At 46.1% G+C, this 17202-nt stretch overlaps 2 protein-coding genes and 1 long non-coding RNA gene across 5 annotated transcripts; 2 read left to right on the forward strand and 1 right to left on the reverse strand.

Annotated features, from left to right (window-relative positions):
* The first annotated feature begins 440 nt into the window (after positions 1–440).
* Positions 441–2431, forward strand: tmem229a (transmembrane protein 229A). The gene has a single exon (XM_052056212.1). The coding sequence runs from the start codon at positions 1263–1265 to the stop codon at positions 2274–2276; it is 1014 nt and encodes a 337-aa protein (XP_051912172.1). The 5' UTR covers positions 441–1262; the 3' UTR covers positions 2277–2431.
* Positions 2432–2773: 342 nt separating this feature from the next.
* LOC127594226 (uncharacterized) lies at positions 2774–7043 on the reverse strand. Its single transcript, XR_007960633.1, has 3 exons — positions 6527–7043; positions 5619–5685; positions 2774–3303 (listed from the first exon to the last, which is right to left on the reverse strand). It is a non-coding gene; the product is annotated as an uncharacterized LOC127594226 (long non-coding RNA).
* waslb (WASP like actin nucleation promoting factor b) lies at positions 5583–16078 on the forward strand. Of its 3 annotated transcripts, XM_052056178.1 has the most exons (12): positions 5583–5732; positions 5835–6271; positions 9341–9475; positions 9566–9652; positions 9904–10000; positions 10690–10713; positions 11864–12044; positions 12128–12170; positions 12723–12876; positions 14054–14568; positions 14648–14756; positions 14876–16078. In XM_052056178.1, exons 2-12 carry the CDS (start codon positions 6170–6172, stop codon positions 14935–14937), a joined length of 1509 nt encoding a protein of 502 aa, XP_051912138.1. In that variant the 5' UTR covers positions 5583–5732; positions 5835–6169; the 3' UTR covers positions 14938–16078. The 3 variants fall into 3 exon arrangements, with proteins under 3 accessions (XP_051912138.1, XP_051912139.1, XP_051912140.1); XM_052056179.1 differs by lacking the exon at positions 10690–10713; XM_052056180.1 differs by lacking the exons at positions 5583–5732; positions 5835–6271; positions 9341–9475; ... (1 more) ...; positions 9904–10000; positions 10690–10713 and adding an exon at positions 10735–11687.
* The last annotated feature ends 1124 nt before the right edge of the window (positions 16079–17202 follow it).

Genomic DNA, 17202 nt, shown 5'->3' on the forward strand with positions numbered 1-17202 from the left:
CTTAAAGGGTTCATGATTTTTTTTAATTAATAATAATAATAATTCGATTAATCGATAATCGATTAACTCCAAGAGACATACAGGCAAGTTGATAATATCATCTTAAAGAGAGGAAAGGGGCTGGGGTTGACAGGCCGCACCCTCCGCAGTTGGAGAAGTGGGGGAGACGGTTTGCGGTTGCTTGCTTTGAATCCCTAATGAGGGAACTGTTGAAGGCCTCGCGGGAATAATGCAAAGCTCCTTTCGGCAGAAATGTCTATCCTCCATTCATCCTTCCCCCTACAAATGTTATCCGAGCAACAGGCACCCAATTAGAAATATCTCCAGTGCAGAAAGCACGACGACAAACAGTGCAACTGAAAACACACATGAAAGCCTCGTATTGGCTACACAATAGCACGAGGCCAACCGTCCATTCATTAACGGCAAAAAAAATAATAAATTGGGAGGAAATGGGTTCTGAAATCACATTTTCTGAGCTCCTCGTTCTAAGTGCGCGGCCGCAGACTCATATTAATTTCCGGAGGGACTAAGTCGAGCGTCAGACAAAGACAGCTTCATCTTCCTACGGCCACTGGTTGGGCTGAAATGAGCCTAATGGAACGGATTTGATTAGAAAATGTTCTCGTCACGCCATTTGACGGCAGGCTGTCGAGGACCTTAATGGGATGGAGATGTGACTGGAGCGTTTGGCTTACTGCTCTTGACAAGGAGGGAAAATATGATTAGCTGTTAGATAAAGCACCAAGGATACAGGATGGTGGGGCGGGGGGTGTGCTTGCGGTGTTTTGTGTCAGTGTTTTTTAACCTGACGACCACTGATACACACGAGCAACCATTTTGCTCATGTTTCGGTGAATACAAAACAAGGTTTTAGGGCACAGAAGGGGCCCGCCCAAGCCAGTCTCAAAAACGTCACAATGCTGCCCTCTACTGTTCAATTTTAGTTCTGAAGAATAATGCGGTTTTCCCACTACGTTAAACTGCATTTGCAATACATGTACATGACATCACAATACATATAAAAACGGGAGGGAGTATATTAAAATCTTGTTACGTAGAAAAACGGTATGTAGGCCATAAATTCCGAATGATATGTCATAAATCGAAGTTTATATGAAATCGGCAGAGAAAAACGCCAAAGTCTTGTTTTGCCGGGACGTTCCTGAACGCACCAGCAGGTCGGCGAATGCTCGCAGCCGCTGCGGTTACCGCAGAGCGCCTTTGAAAACTGAAAACAATGTTTCGGAACGGGAAATCGGATGCGACTCGATGACCCAACGATGGTCCGTCGCTCCAGAGACGGTACTCGAATCGGGACCGACGAGTCCAACGGTTGCGGTGAGGCTGAGGAGAGCGCGCGGTGGTTGCCGCCATGGATGCGGCTGTACTTCTACGGAATTCACGGCGTCACTCTGGATGTGGTGCTCTCCTCGGTGCGGGGGGTCCTATCCAACCGGGACCCCAAGTTGTTGGGTTTTTCCTCGCCGTGTCTGTGCGTGGTGCATTCACTGACCCACTTGGCGCTGGAGAAAGTCTACTCGAAGAAGAGGAGCTTTCAAGGGAGGCCTGCGCTTTTCAATCTGCTCGTCTATCCTTCTGTTTACATCGGGCTGCAGGTTCTGATAGAGAACATCGGTAACGCACTGAGCAAGGAGGTGAGGGTCATATCCGGGACGGGCTTGGTCCTCCACTACATCCTGGCTCTTTATTTTAGTCAGGTGTTCCACAGGGGGATGTCCAGGCTGCAGTACCGTCCCCACGCGGGAGCCCGTCCAGTCCATAGCGTCCCCGGGTACATCCGCTTCTTGTTTTTTGGCATGCACGGCTTTTTGGATGAGGTGGTGTTCACGTCGGTGTTCAACATGGTGGAGAACCGAAGCCTGACCGGTCACACGTCCCTGTGGTCCTTCCTGATGTACGGGAGCTGCAGCTTCGTGGTGGAGAAACTGTACCTGCGCCTGCACTTTAAAAGAGGCTGGGGGTTGTGGCGGAGGCTCCCCATCTGCGTTTGCTTCATTTACACTTGGGAACTGTGCTGGGGTTTAGGTCTGAGGCAGTTTGACGCCTGCTCCTGGGACTACTCGCACTACCCGCACAATTTCATGGGACTCATCACCTTGGTCTACCTGCCCGGGTGGGTCTGCCTGAGTCTCTATCAGGACGTGCTGTCCAATATCCTGCTCGGCATCAGGTGCGCCGGAGAGACTCTGCGACCAAGTGCGGACGGCGGAGATGTCAACGGACGGCCTCGGTCTTCCAAAAAAAAACGTTGAAATTTACACTTTGGCTCAGGTGTGCGAGTTGCTTTTTTTCAGCATGGCTTCCGACAGAAGACGGCGCTATGAGGAAGTAAAAAGGGAACGTCTGTAATTACGGGACCGCAAAAGGTTATTCTCCATGTCGGTGGAAATGTTTATTATTATTATTACATTGAGGGGGAAAAAAGACGCTTAACAAATTAAATATACTTACAATAGCAAATCATGTGAGCTTGCTGGACAGGAGGAACATTTTTGGTACTTTTAGCATTGAACAAATACAACGGCTTGCAAAAGTATCCACCCACTTGAACCTTTTGACCTTTTGTCCCCAAAAAAAAGGTTAAAATATCATATGAGGCCCAAAGGTGGCAAAAGGTCAAAAAGTTCAAGGGGAGGGGCCATCTATGGACATCCTGTGTCAGTCTCAATTGAATCCGGACAAAATGCTTGTGGTTCTATTGACATGTGAAGATTATGCACATCCAATAAATTTTTTTAAAATGTTTGACCACATTCTGCTTCATTTTTATGATCCATGAGGGAATTCTAGTCCAGCTCTGTCACTGTGCTAATCACATTCAAGTCAGGCTGTCAATCACATCCATTAAAAATAAATACCATTCATGTAAATGTATCGTCTCTGTGAATATATCATCCCGACGTTGCTTTTCTTGGAATATTTTAGTGAGTATTTGCGCTCGGTTGTTACATACATTACCCAAACAAAAAAAAAAATCATTGTGATGATCAAAGCAAATCACGCAAAATCCAGTGTAACTTGTAGCCGTCGCAGGTACGGGCCATAAAATAAACCGCAAAGTAACATTTGCTTTCCAAAAGCCGCTCAGCAGAACAAACGCTACGGCGAGTCGTAACATGAGAAACTTGTTTGGAAAGGCCACATGAGGAAGACCGGTTTGGATGTGATGACGTCACTTGCATTGTGGCCAAGTGACGTGTTAAATGTTTTTGTATCTGACCTTGCAATTTTTCGTTGAAGCATTCTGTTGACTTGCCTGCTACTCCAGACTTTATTCCCCTGAAAACCAAGGGGGAAAAAAATATTACAGAGCAGAACATCATGATCATTTCAAATCATTTCGAGTCAACAAAATGGAAGCCGTACACTTTCATTTTCCGTTGACTGAACACAAATCGCACTTTTTGAATCAACACAGCAGTATATTTATACCTCCATCATCTGTCACGAAAGTTAACTTTAAAAGACATCTGAACTCTCATTGAATTTAAACCAATAAAAGTCTAATTTATAAAAATAATGTATAAAATGAGCCACCCTTTTGTTTTAAAATCCTTAAATGTACAGTATTTGATTTGTAAGGATTCCCTCATTTTTCGAGGTCAGTAGAGCTATTATGGTGAAATGCTGCCCTCTTGTGGTTATATTTCAGAGTACAGGGCATTCGGGGAGCTTTCATAGACATAGTATGAATGTAGTTTTATTTGAAGCGTTTTCATATTTTGTATTTCAATACTCCCAGATATTGCCTTTTGGAATGTTTGTTTTTTTTCTTTTTTTACACATCGTGGTACCTCGTGGAAACGTATCTTCCCATTGGACGGCAGGCTGACAAATTGTATGAACGTGATTAAATATGTATGTGAAAGCCTGCAGGGCACGTCTTCCTCAACGATCCAAAATATAATATTCATGTTGTCCTCTGCCCTCATTCTCTTGTTTTGTGGGTCAGGCTAATATTTAATGAGTGTGACCCACAACTAAGTGTCACCGCTAAAACACACACAACCATGACCAAGGAGCCACACGACTTGACACATTCTTACTTGGTATTTGCATACCAAGTGACACTGAGATAGCGTTTCCAATCTACGTTTCACATCACGGTGACTACTTTCAATTGCGTAATTTAGCTTTGAGGTATTTGGAGATAAAAGCAGGAGGCAAGCGGAGCACGAGATGTTTCAGAACTCTGTTCCACGCATCAAAGGGGAAGTGAAGGCGCTTATGTTCTTTCGAAGTGGTTATCTAAAAAAAAAAAAAAAAAAATCAAACCAGGTGGAGCAATGCAGTAGTTCCTGGATTTTTTTTTTAATCCTACACTTGTCAGTCAGGTTTTTCAAGTTGGTCAAGCCTCGAGTGTAGTGCAGCGGAATTTGGTTGACCAAAGACCACGTGGAAGTACAGGTATTCATTTGTTGTGAACAAAGTCGAAGCTGTGTCAGTTCATGTTATTCAGAGACGAAATTTAAAAGTGGATATAAAAAGTCTACACACCCTTGTTCGAATCCCAAACCCAGTCATGCGACCACATTATTGCGGTGGAAATGGTTATAAAATGATTTATCTGGTCTATTTTTGTTTAAATATCACAAAAAAATTTATAAATAGGCAAAGGGTGTGTAGACTTTTTATATCGCGCGTTTTGGCATGACCCGGCTTCTGACAACATCTAAGGTGCCGCAAACACAATTTTAAGCAATTCAAGGTTCATTCAAAAGGCTGCCATTCACCGGCCAAGCCACAAGTTCACAAGAATTTGTATTTGTGCAGCCTGGAGGAAACTCCACAAAAAAAATGTCCCCAGATATGGAACAGACTTTACCCACAGTGGACAAGGAACTGAAAGTCACTTGAAATGGGACACTGGGTGTAAACACACGCTTTTAGGAGTACAAAAGCACAAAGGCTTCAAAGTGCCATAACTAAAGCATGCGGCAAAACAACAAAATAAATAAATAAAACATCTGGAGTGTATTTTCTTTCTCTCTTTTTTTTTTTTTATTTCCACCACGGCGCCATCCTGCATAACACCCATTGATGAGCCTGACTGAGCATGTTGTAAAATTATCCTCGGGCTTACTGTTGAAATAAGTATGAGTCATGCAGGCAAGGATGTATACTTGGAAATGGCTATTAAGCAATATCATTTGTGGAGAACAATATGTCTCGTAAAAAAAGGGGAAGATGATACAAATATAATATCTAGTGACTGACGTGGGGGCAGAACACTAAATGTATTTATGTATGTGCCGGATCGGATGTGGTCCTCATACCCCTGAAGGTACCTATAGTAACTGGAGCAGTCTTAATTCGACTTCCAATTTATTATGGACTATATTTAGTGCATTGTGATGAATCATCCGAGCAGGATTCATAGTCCAGGGAGGATATTAAGACTCAATCACTCCTTCCAAGTGCCTAGATAACTGCAAACCCTCTTTTCTGGTTGAATTAAGCAGCACGATCTTATCTGGGAGAGATCATTTTAATACTTCTCTTTTAAAGGCGCTTTTAGATTTGCATTAATTTCAGCTCAAAGTCCCTCAAGAAGCTCACGGTGTTATGCTGGCAACATGCACCTTGTGTCTTACCTCCTCCCATTCTGCACTGCATACATTCCTGTCATAAAAGCCAGGGGCGGGCAGGATCGTACCACACCTGAGGAGGACATCGAAAGAGATGTTATTTTCCGCATAATCATGAATGTAACGACGTTTAAGTATGATTAAATCATATTTAATACTCAAGTTGTGCTGTTAACCTGCGTTTTAGTGTATTACTGATATATTTTTGTGCGTGGGACGCAGCCGTAGGAAGACGTAACCCCCCATTCCACAAGAATGGACTCGCCCTACCACTGCCATGTTGGATGGAACTGACTGCGGGCGCTAAGGCAGCCGGAGTTCCCAGGAAACTTTTTGGCGTTTTCCGCTTCAATTTTGACCCCTTTTCGCACAAAATCCGGGTCTGGCGTCTTCTTTTAAGACACTTCTGGCATCACAGCCGTGCGACCATCCCGTGAAAGTCTGACTCAAGGAGGGGGAATCGGACGGAGGAAGGCCACGGATGACCCGGGGATTGTTTATGGATCTTTTCGGACTCCGTTTACCTTCTTAGAGTAAACGTTATCGCTCGGTTCACAATGAGCGGACTTCATCCGCAACGGCAAACAAATGTCGGTTCCATACTACTGACGCCTCAAGAGAATGACTACCTTTTTAACCACCTTGGCAGGAAATGCATCGTAAGTTCACGTCAGCCTTTCTAGTTCACCCTTTGATAACTTGTCTTCCTGTTTAACGTCGCTCGTTTGAAGTGAGCCTTTTCCCCTTTTTTGTCCTATTGAGGTGAGGAGGGTTCGTTTGTTTTGACAGCCGAGGCAACGAGGGCTCGGCGAGCGGGGACGTCGAATTTCGCTCGGGACGCTCGCAGTCGACCAACATTGAGTTGTAATCCATTTTATTAGGCCTCGACGCGTCAAGGTTGACGATTGACACACCTGAAGTCACGCAGGAAATGTTGTTATCCGACTTGGACCCGCACCTCCGCCTCAACTGAGCTGCCGTGGCGTTAGTGGTGTTAGCCCCACCGTCAGTTAGCTGCTAAATCAATCAACAGCTTGCAAAAAGGGCTTTTTTTTCGCCGTTATTATATAACGTTATTCGAACCTGGTTTGTTTTCGGGAAGTGTGTCCACTGAAGGAATGTGCCGACAAGGCTTGGCAGGGGACAACGCTGACTAGTGAGAACTCATCGGGGTTATTACCCCCCCCCCCAACCACCCCACCACCATACTTCGTCAGTCCCCAAAAGTCCTGCCTTACCAGTCTGTCTGCAGTGAAATGTCACTATTCTAAAATTAGAATAAAACTAATCACTCTCGTCTCTGCTTTTTTTATGAGCAACTAAAACATTTATCCAGTTTTTCTCCCACTCCTTTAAAGTATTGGTAAAGTAGCCGATACTCTTGTGTCTGCCCCGATACTATGACACCGGTACCACCTTACCAGCCTGATATTAAACTTCGGGGCAGGTGGGTCAAGAGACACGTCAGCCTCGTGGAGAAGCAGTCAAGCTTAACATTTCAATTTATTGTCTGTAATGTGGATAATGATCTCCACTGATAACACCAAATACGAAATTTCTTTCAGCATTTCTAAAATGACAATACATGGAAGTGAATGTTCAAAGATTAGTAATGGCGACTCATAACTCTTAAAAAGTGTTCATTTTTCGTCACAGTTGCAAAAATGTCATGACATTATCCACAATCAATACTTTGGTTTGATGAGTTCTAAAATGTGAGTACCTTGTATTCAGTGTGAAAATATTTTTATGTCAGTATTTATTCTCTCTTTGTGGAATCTGGCCCTCATTTAGTTGAACACAAAAGATGGCGTTCTGTTAGATCAGCCACACGATTGTGTTGTTTCCTCAAAGTAGTAATTGATTCCTGAAAGTAAAATGCACGATGATTGGGGAAGTGTTTTTTTTTTTTTTTTTTTTTTTAATGGTCTTACCTGACAGCGAAAAGCTACCTGAGCACCATTTCCTGCCTCGTGAGTCTTGACGGACGTGTTTGTGCTTAACCCACACGCCGCTCGCTTTGTCTTCTTCCCTTTTTACAAGTTCTCTTGGGTTGTGCCGTAGGTTGACGTAGGCGCGCTTAGAAACGCAGCGGCGACATTCCTCCGGCACTCACTCTCTGCTGGTCGTGTCACTCGGCGTGAGACGAAGGAATTTTGGGAGCATTCCTCAAAATCGCACTCGATCTTTGTATGCGGGGTGGGCGGGTGGGTATTTGTGTGTCTTTCCTTCACCATCAAATTCAAATGCGCAGCGGTGATTTAATGGCCGTCTTGTGTCTTGCAACGTTGATTTGCATTCCTGGTCGACTGCGCAAAATGAGTCAGGGGTGGTTTGATTGCTTTGTCAGTGCAGTACAAAAAGAGATTTCACGATCGCTTTGACTCATGCACGTGCAGAGATGCTCATTGGTATTCCCTCGGCTTTCGCCATCAGTAGGGGGAAAAAAAGGGGGGGAGCAGGGGTCCAATCTATGCTGTGTGTGTGTGTGTGTGTGTGCACAGACTGCCCGATCAGCATCCTACAGGAAGTCCCGTGGTCAAGACCCCCTTTGGTGATTTGTGCTGGAGAAGTGCAACATGATTCCACTCAATATCAGCCATTTTATGTTCTTCCTGCCTGCATTTAAAAAAAAAAAATCTAATTTTAAACTGCAGCTATTATCTTTTTTTTTCTCCTTCCTGCACAAATGAGGTCAAGCTCGTCCCGGAGGAAGAAAATGAAAATTTGTCGTGGATGGCTTGGGCGAAAGAAGTCGGCGAGCGCGCGTAGCTTCACTTCCTGCCATTTTTTTGACCCTGTCAGGAACTATCGGCACTCCATGGGCAGATGAAACCTCGGGCTCCTCAGCCCCCCCCCTTAGCCGATGCGCTAGCACCGTCCGTGACGTCACGTCTGTGCTGCTTTAGCTTCATTTCGTGCGCGAGTGCACACATGGACGCCGTCCTGTACTTTAGCTTCATTGTTGTGGCAGTGCGTCCAAAAATGAGATCATGAGCGAGACTTTGTCATCACTTCTGTCAATATTTGATGAAAAACGGGACTCTTGTGTTTGTGCTCCTAACGAGCTTTCCCCGTCACGAGACAAAATGACACCCGAGGGCCTCCCAGCCTCGACCCGCGCGGCCCAAATTTGAAACAATGTCGCGAAAAATTAGGCCCGACGGCCGAGCACGCCTTTACATCCCTCATTATAATAATCATTAATAGCCGGGAAGCTGCCCCCCCCACCCACACGGCGCCGGGAACCCCCCTCGGCAACCTGTAAAACCAACACGGCGCCTGATCACCGTCTGGAAGTGTGCGTTGCCCATCTGTGCTTGCATGCACACTTTTCGACGTTAAAGAAGGAAGGATTTCGTTGGGTAGCGTCACTTTTATTAATGCCTATAAAGAAGTTTGAGAGTTCACGAGCAGCTTCCTGATCTGAGCGCTAATCCGATCTTGCACGCAGCGCCCCGAGGAGATTAAAACCTTTAAGGCAGTCGCTCTAAAACTTTTTCCACCAAAGTTCCTCCCCAAAAAATGTCCTTATCTGTATTTCTAAGCCACTGTAACATAAAGCACAGTTTGAGTGATTCCTTTGCTGACCAGTAGAGGGAGCCCACACACTTTTGAGAACAAATTTCTTAAGGAAAATAAAGGGCGTACTTCAATTTTTTTTTTTCCGGTGTGCTGTATCAGCGCTTTCGGCTGACTCTGCTGCCGTGTCCCTTCCCCTGTCCTAGGCGTTGTCCTCGGCGGTGGTCCAGGTCTTCCTGGCAGACCGGAACGCCGCCTGGTCCAAGAGATGTTGCGGCGTGGCCTGTCTGATCAAGGACAACCCGCAGCGGTCTTACTTCATCCGAGTCTTTGACATTAAGGTAACGCGGCATTGCGACGGGGTCACCCGGTGCGCGTCCACATCCGAGACCTCTCATGTGTTTTTTTTTTTTTGGGTGGGGGGGTCACAGGACGGTAAGATGCTGTTCGAACAGGAGCTGTACAACAACTTTAGCATAAATCCCTCCAGACCATTCTTCATCTCGTTTGCTGGAGACGTGAGTTGACTTTTTTTTTAATCTGTGATGCCGCGGTGTTGGTACATGCAGCAGACCATGAGGTATGCGGCACAGTAAATTGTGGTGATAAGAGACTCATCACTCTGTACACATCGGTAAAAATCATTTTAGTACAAAGAATACACTCATTGACCTGTGTGTGATTTAAAATGAGATTATTTTTTTTATTTTTTTTTGGTGTGCTCATTCTAACGCCCCCCCCCCCCCACACACTTTCCCTGATTCCGCAGTCGAGCCAAGTGGGCCTGAACTTTGCCAGCGAGGAGGAGGCCAAGCGTTTCCGAGGTCACCTGTCAGAGCTCTTGGGCAAAAGGCAAAGGAAAACTGGTACCGATCTTCTTTTTATCGCCACCGCCGATGTTAACGTCTAAACGTGTCGTCGGAATCGCACACGCCGAAACACGACACAATGATCACCATCTTCAGTCTGCTAAAATCTTAGATTTGAGGCGGCGAGTTGGAAAATAGTGAAAAGTGGCAACTGTAATGCCGTTTCCGTCCCGAAGGGGGCACTATAGACCAAATGCAACTCCAAGCGTTGTCATCAAATGAAAATGGTGGTTCTGTTATTATCTTTTAAACCGTCCTGACAATAACACGCTCATCTTTCATGAAACATGCCGAGAATTGTATTTTTTGTGTGTGTGGGAGGGGGGCCGGGGGGGTGACAACTTCATTGCTCAGGTTTGATGAATGACGTCTTTCTTTTAAACCTGCAGCCGGTTCCTCCGCTTCCCTCTTCAAGCTTTCTGCCTTGGGTGCGCACACTTTGCTCACGAGCTTCCCCCCCCCCCACACCCCCCTGTTCTCTCGAGAACTCGCACTGGAATCCTTTCATCCAGTTCTCTGGACTTTTCCCACACTTTCCATTGGATGTGTCGCTGTGATCATAACGCTTCACTAACTCTTCCCGGCCGACTTTCGCTTTCGCAAGCTCCCTTCTTGTCCGCCCGCCTCTCGCCCGGGCGCCACTTAGCGCCGCGTTTATAACCGTTTCCGTTTGTCTGTGTTCACAGAGAAGAGACGCGAGCCTCCAAATGGTACGTTGCCCACCATTTCCTGTCCTTGCAGTTATTTTTGTCCCTCGCCGCCGTAATTATCATCTTACCCATCCCTTGACGCTCTCCTGACCTTTTGTCGCAGTTTTCATAAGCGGGAGGGGGGGGGGGTTAATCCGAGATTAGACCCGCAGTTATGTAAAAACCGGGCGCTAAATCCTCGAATAATATGACGAGATTAGAGCCGCAGAGCGTGTGCGGTTTGACGGGACAGGGAGGGGGAAAACTTTTAAAGTGGGCGGAGCAAGGGCAGCGCACCAGCCAATCAGAGCGTGGTGATTTGAGCGGTGTGTCCTGCTGCGATGGAAAATTGGTTGGAAAAGGCACGCAGATGTGCGCAAGGAGTAGAGCTGGCCTGATGCGGGGTTCGTGCGTCCCAGTCCACTCTCGCAGATGTCCGATGAGGGTATTAAGGTCGAAATCCAAGTTGGGTTCCTACGCCGGCGCGCTTTGGCTCTTTTGAAAATCTTTTTTTAGAACCTGCTTGACCTCAAGAACAGCGGGAGTTTCTTTTCTCCGGAGGCGGTCCTCACCTGGATACGATGCGTCCGCCAGAAGTTATTCTTCATTTCTTTCTTGAGTAAACGCCGTTTCCTTCAGGATCCCCTTCGCGGCCATGATGTTCTGCACCACCTTCCTGTCGGCTCCCTCGGACGAGCGCGTTTGTGAAAGAGGCGGCGGGGGCGGCGGCGGCGGGGGGTTTGGCCCGGCGGGTTGCTTGTCCACCTTGCACTGCTTGGTCCTCCCCCAGGACGAACTGTACCCGAATTTCGCAGAGCCCTCCGCCGCACAAGTGCGAGCTCGCGGCTTTATCGGCGACGCGCTGCCGGACGTTAGGGCGGGCGCGTGCCGCGACGGGGACGGCGGGGGGATGTGGGACAGGGTGAGGAGGAGACGCAGTCGCTCCGTTTCGCCTTTACCAAGCAAAACGCCCAAAAGCCCTTGTAGTGACAAAGGTATGTGGCGCGCAGACCTTCAACGAGTCGATCCGGGTTGTCGAAACCTGCTAGCCAAACGCCGCTCCGAAATCAACTGGCAAGCCACGGGCAAGGGAATTGACGCCCCCCCCCCCCCCCCCCCCCCCCCAAAAAAAAAAAAAAAACTAACGCCGCTTCTCAATGTCGTCTTCCAGGCCCGGCGCTGCCCATGGCCACCGTGGACATCAAAAACCCCGAGATCAGCACGGGACACCGTTTTCACAGCAACTCTCAGATGAACAACATCATGCACTCCACGTTCAGGAAGGAGAAGAAGAACAAAGGCAAGAAGAAGCGGCTGACCAAGGCCGACATCGGCACGCCGAGCAACTTCCAGTGAGTGGCCGGCCTCGGATTTGTCGGATTGAATTTTTACACTGCGAAGACTTGTTGACTGGCGCCTCTCTGTTTTGGCACAGGCACATCGGGCACGTCGGATGGGATCCAAACACAGGCTTTGACGTAAGTGAAGTGCAGCATCGGCTCCAGAAATATTCATCTCCGCCATCATGCGGCCAGTGTGGTTACACAAGAAGATTTTGTGAGGGGAGCGCAACCTGTGTTTGCATCATCCTTGGACTTGCTCCCAAAAAGCACCCCCCCCCCCCATGAAATTACGCAAGGCCAGGCTGAATTCAGAAGTCACCGCTTTAATGGCCTTGAAAATTGAATGGATGACGTCATTCAAAATTGTTCCATCTTCTGCTTTCAATAAGTGGATTGGCCTTGGAGTAATATGACCACTAGATGGCGGCAGCGAACTTCAAACCAAGTGGCAGGAAGTGAGCCGTCCTTCCCAAAATAAAACAAAAAATGAGGCCAATTATAAGTTTAAATGTGAAACTGACATGGATTGAATCAAACTGCAGAAGCTATGAAAGTCTTTTAGCTTAATGCTAACATACAATGCAAAACGCCATAGACAGGCCCACAAAACTAGCATCACAATCAACCCAACACTCGCGTCATTTTGAACCCTTTTGTTTTTTTTGTTTTTTTGCTTCGTCCGCACAGTTGAACAACTTGGACCCCGAGCTGAAGAACCTCTTTGACATGTGCGGCATCTCCGAGGCGCAGCTGAAAGACAAAGAGACCTCCAAGGTCATCTATGACTTCATCGAGAAGAAGGGAGGCGTGGAAGCGGTCAAAAATGAGCTGCGGCGACAAGGTGGGCCAGAGGATACTGAAAACGATACACGAGACAGGGTTTGTCATGAAAAGCTGTGGCGAAAAAAAAAATGTGAACAGCACAAATGCAAAAGCAGACATCTCCTTTTTTGGGGGTGGGTGAATTGAGTGCTATTATTTGTGGTTCAGCTCTTAACAAGCAATTTTTTTTCCAAGATGTCGTTTGTCACGTAATGGTAAAGCCGGGCAAATCCAAGATAATCCGTTTCATTCAAAAACAGACAAGTCAAAAGAATTCACACAAAGACGCAATTACACCCAAAATGGTTTTGACTGCTTTACTTTGTGAAGTGGTTACTGGTTTCCCATCTGCCTGACAAAACCCAGACATAGCGTTCGTCCCCTCCAGTCGTACTTACAAAACCAAGATGTTCTCTATGACAACAGGCACGTACCGTCGTTGAGCCGACTGTGAGAACTGGGCGAGAATATCGGAAAGGCCATAATTAAGGAGCGAAAGAACAAAATGGCGCTTTCAGAACCCATCCAAATGACAGCCACTGCTAACGCGCTAGCTTGCTATGCTAGCGAGCTAATGAATAGAACTTGAATCAAACCCCCCCAAAAAAAGATTTTTAAAGCTAACTCACGAATGGCGGCGATACATTTTGTGTTTTTTGTTATTGTAAAGTGTCCTTGGGTGTCTTGAAAGGCGCTTATAAATAAAATATATTATTATATTTTTATAATAACGTGGCTAGCAATAACATGAAGCGTCATGATTGATTGCGGCCCTTCTGGGATGTAACACTGTAACAAGATGCATTCCTCAAACTTGGCAAAAAAAAAACCCCAAAACCAAAACAAAGCAATTAGTGTCGTTATAATGTGCCATTTTCCGTTTGTGTTATTAATTATCACCATTCGGGTGGTGGATAAGCTGGAGCCCGTCCCAGTAGGCTTTGGACGAGGAGTGGGTCCACGCAAGCATTCACGCCGACATCTGTTGACAATTTGGAGTCTTCGATGAAACAAACATGGAACTGTCAATGCCTCACTTTGCTCATTTCCACCTCAGGGGGAGGGGGGGAAAGGAAGCGGCAGTAAATCAGGCCAAAATCCACATCAGTGGGTTTGTTTGGAAGTTGGACCACCCGTAGAAAAGCCACCTATCTAATATAACCGATCTAAAAGTATTTTTTTTTTCCTCTCTGCAGCTCCCCCGCCCCCTCCATCCAGAGGGGGCCCTCCACCCCCTCCCCCTCACCACGGCTCAGCCCCGCCGCCCCCACCCCCCGCCCGCGGCCGAGGCGCCCCGCCGCCCCCTCCGCCCTCCCGAGCCCCCGTCTCCGCACCTCCGCCCCCACCTCCGTCCCGGCCGGGCTTGACCGCTCCGCCGCCGCCTCCCCCGAGCCGAGGCTACCTGCCCCCGCCCCCGCCGCCGGCCCACGCCTCGGCGCCCGGGCCGCCGCCTCCGCCGCCGCCCCCTACTTCCTCCATTCCTTCTTATGGAGGACCTCCGCCTCCTCCGCCCCCTCCCCCACCGGCATCCTTTGAGGCCAACGGAACAGTGGACAGCGGTTTGCCGGTCGGCGGCAAGTCGGCCTTGCTGTCTCAGATCCGCGAAGGCACCCAGCTGAAGAAGGTGGAACAAAAGGAGCGGCCGCCGGCGTCCAACACCGGGCGAAATGCGCTCCTGAACCAAATCCGAGAAGGGATCCAACTCAAACCGGTGAAATTTTCTTCCCATTCCTTCTCAACACTTCCTGTTTTTGTAGTCTGACCTCGAAACGCTGCTTTGTCATCCTCAGCGGGACGAAACAAACGACTCGCCGCCGTCCTCCCTGGCCCCCTCGGCCGGCATCGTGGGGGCGCTGATGGAGGTCATGCAGAAGAGGAGCAAGGCCATTCATTCTTCAGGTACTTTGCTCAAATTCGGTGGAAAAAATGCACGGTGGCGCTCCACTCTTGTCACATTCCCGCAAAATTCCATCGTAGCCATTCTCGTATCCCTCACTCGAGTCCGCCTCTTTCCCCAGATGAGGACGACGACGACGAAGATGATGAGGACTTTGAAGATGAGGATGAATGGGATGACTAGTGTGTTTGGCTCCGCCCCCCCATCCCCACCTCCCGTATTCCTTTCCGTACCTTTGTATGATTATGACGCAAAAAATGTTCCTTCCTTACTTTAAAAAAAAATAATTTCAAATCACCAAAAAAAAAAGATTTTTTTTCTATTTGCTGTTTTTTTTTTTTTTTTTTGCCTTTCTGCTTTTTTTTATTAATCTGTGCAATACCTCATTTAATGTGTCGGACATTCTCATATCTGTTGTTGATGTTTCTCTGACGTCTCGTGTAGCTTTTTAACCGTCTTCTGCTATTTTTTTTTTTTTTTTTCGACGCTCGTCAGGCCATCTGTCACTTTGTCGCCACACATTCCCTTGCGTCCTGTCACTCTCGCGCTCGTCCTCGTCTTCCCAAAATAACGTGCAATTTAGACATCAAGCTGTCGCCGATCTTCCGGACATAATTCTCAGAGGCATGAGTTGCCGCAAATCCTCCCGTTGAGAGAAAAAGAATTATTTTCGTACCTTAATTGTGGTTTATTTTTGCTTACTCTAATGATCGTAGTTTAGCAACCATATTTTCTAAAAAACAAAAACAAACAAACAAAAAAAAAATTTGGACTCTTTTCGCTTAAGCTGCTGTTTTCTGTGAATGTGCTCCAGATGTGAGTCTTGATGTATTTTTTATTTTCTTTTTTGCACAGAAAGAGAAGACTCGCATGCATGACAACAAGGACATGTTCAGGTCTGTGTAGTCCGTATCATAAAGCGCAACGCACGCACTTTGCGAGATGAGGAAAAATGAGATTGCAGCGGTTTATCGACGGTTATCGTCCTGTGTACATTTGCTTTTCGACGCAGTATCGATAACGGATGCAGACTCCCGTTTAATAAACTGACACTTACATTTTATTATAATAAGTGATATTTTGTGACACAGTCATGCCGTGATTATCTCAACTCATTGGACATATATATTTTTTTCTATTCTGTTAACACAATGACACTACATTCAAGTTGGTTTGTCTGTCACGACTACGGAATCTTGTTTTTTTTTTCCCCCATCTTTTTCTACTTTACGCTATACAATATAAAGCAGAGTTTTGACGTTATTTGTTGGAATTGGGTCAATGATTGTGTAAAATTTGAGGAATAAAGACATTTTTAGTTTTACACCTCTTGATGCTTACGTTTTACTCGACACAAAAATTGCTGCGTTATGTTATTGGAATATTCATTTATTTTGTTTATACGAGGACTTTAGGGGGTGGTAAGTTTTCCGCACGATGTAAAAAATGCATTGAGAATGAAAATAATGATTTAAAGGTATAGTCGCCCCTCACGATGATTATGTGGAGGCTAAAAGCTAGCAATGCTAACTGATAATGCATTACTGTCCCAAAAAAAATGTGATTCTGTTTACTTTAAAATAAGTGTTCTGTTTTTCATTGACCTGCTTTTTTATATTCCATGGCAAAACTAATTGGCAACTATGCTAACTGTGTCCTGTTTTTAATCGAATGCTAGCAACCTGCCAACAACTTTTGCTTTGAACGCGCAAACAAGGCCAAAGACTTTCATATAACTGGGAAAATTGCCCCCGATAACATCTTTTAAATATTAAGCAGTTACTCTTATTTTTTCCTACCTTGAATTTTTTTTCAAATACAATTTAAATAAAATAAAAGGCCTTGATTGTAGCATAGATTTAGCAATGAGGCTAAATTGGCTAAAATACCCATAGCGTCAAGAAGGACTATTCAATATACTATTATATTTATATAATATAATATATTTAATATAATTAATATATTATTAATTTAATATAATATATAAATAGTATATATTTATATTTTCTGTCGAATGAATTTATCTTACAACTACATAGTGAATAAGAATTTAGATCTAATTTAGCTACATTCTATACAAGCTCTTGTACATTGTAGCCTCCAATAATGACATATTGAGAACTTTTGGGGGGGGGGGGTTGCCTATTTTGAACTCAGATTAGGCATACTTTTCAATTGTGACATGCATCTTTGTATTCAGTCACATCGCGGTGTTAAAAGAACCCATTGTTGGTTCTTAGCGGCCCTGCCGTTGTTTACTCAAGATTGGCAATAACAACAGCATAAATTGTATGTGCCATTTTATTTTTAGCTAACGGCCCCTGTGTCACATCTCAGCTGTGGACCTTCTGCGAGGGGATTAAAACAAGGTATGTCACTTTCCGCTGGCTCTGCGCACCCCTAGTGACACGCGGGCAACCAAACTACAACCGCGTATCAGGTGGCGAA

This window comes from Hippocampus zosterae, chromosome 21, assembly GCF_025434085.1.
Source record: "Hippocampus zosterae strain Florida chromosome 21, ASM2543408v3, whole genome shotgun sequence".
NCBI classification, from domain to species: domain Eukaryota; kingdom Metazoa; phylum Chordata; class Actinopteri; order Syngnathiformes; family Syngnathidae; genus Hippocampus; species Hippocampus zosterae.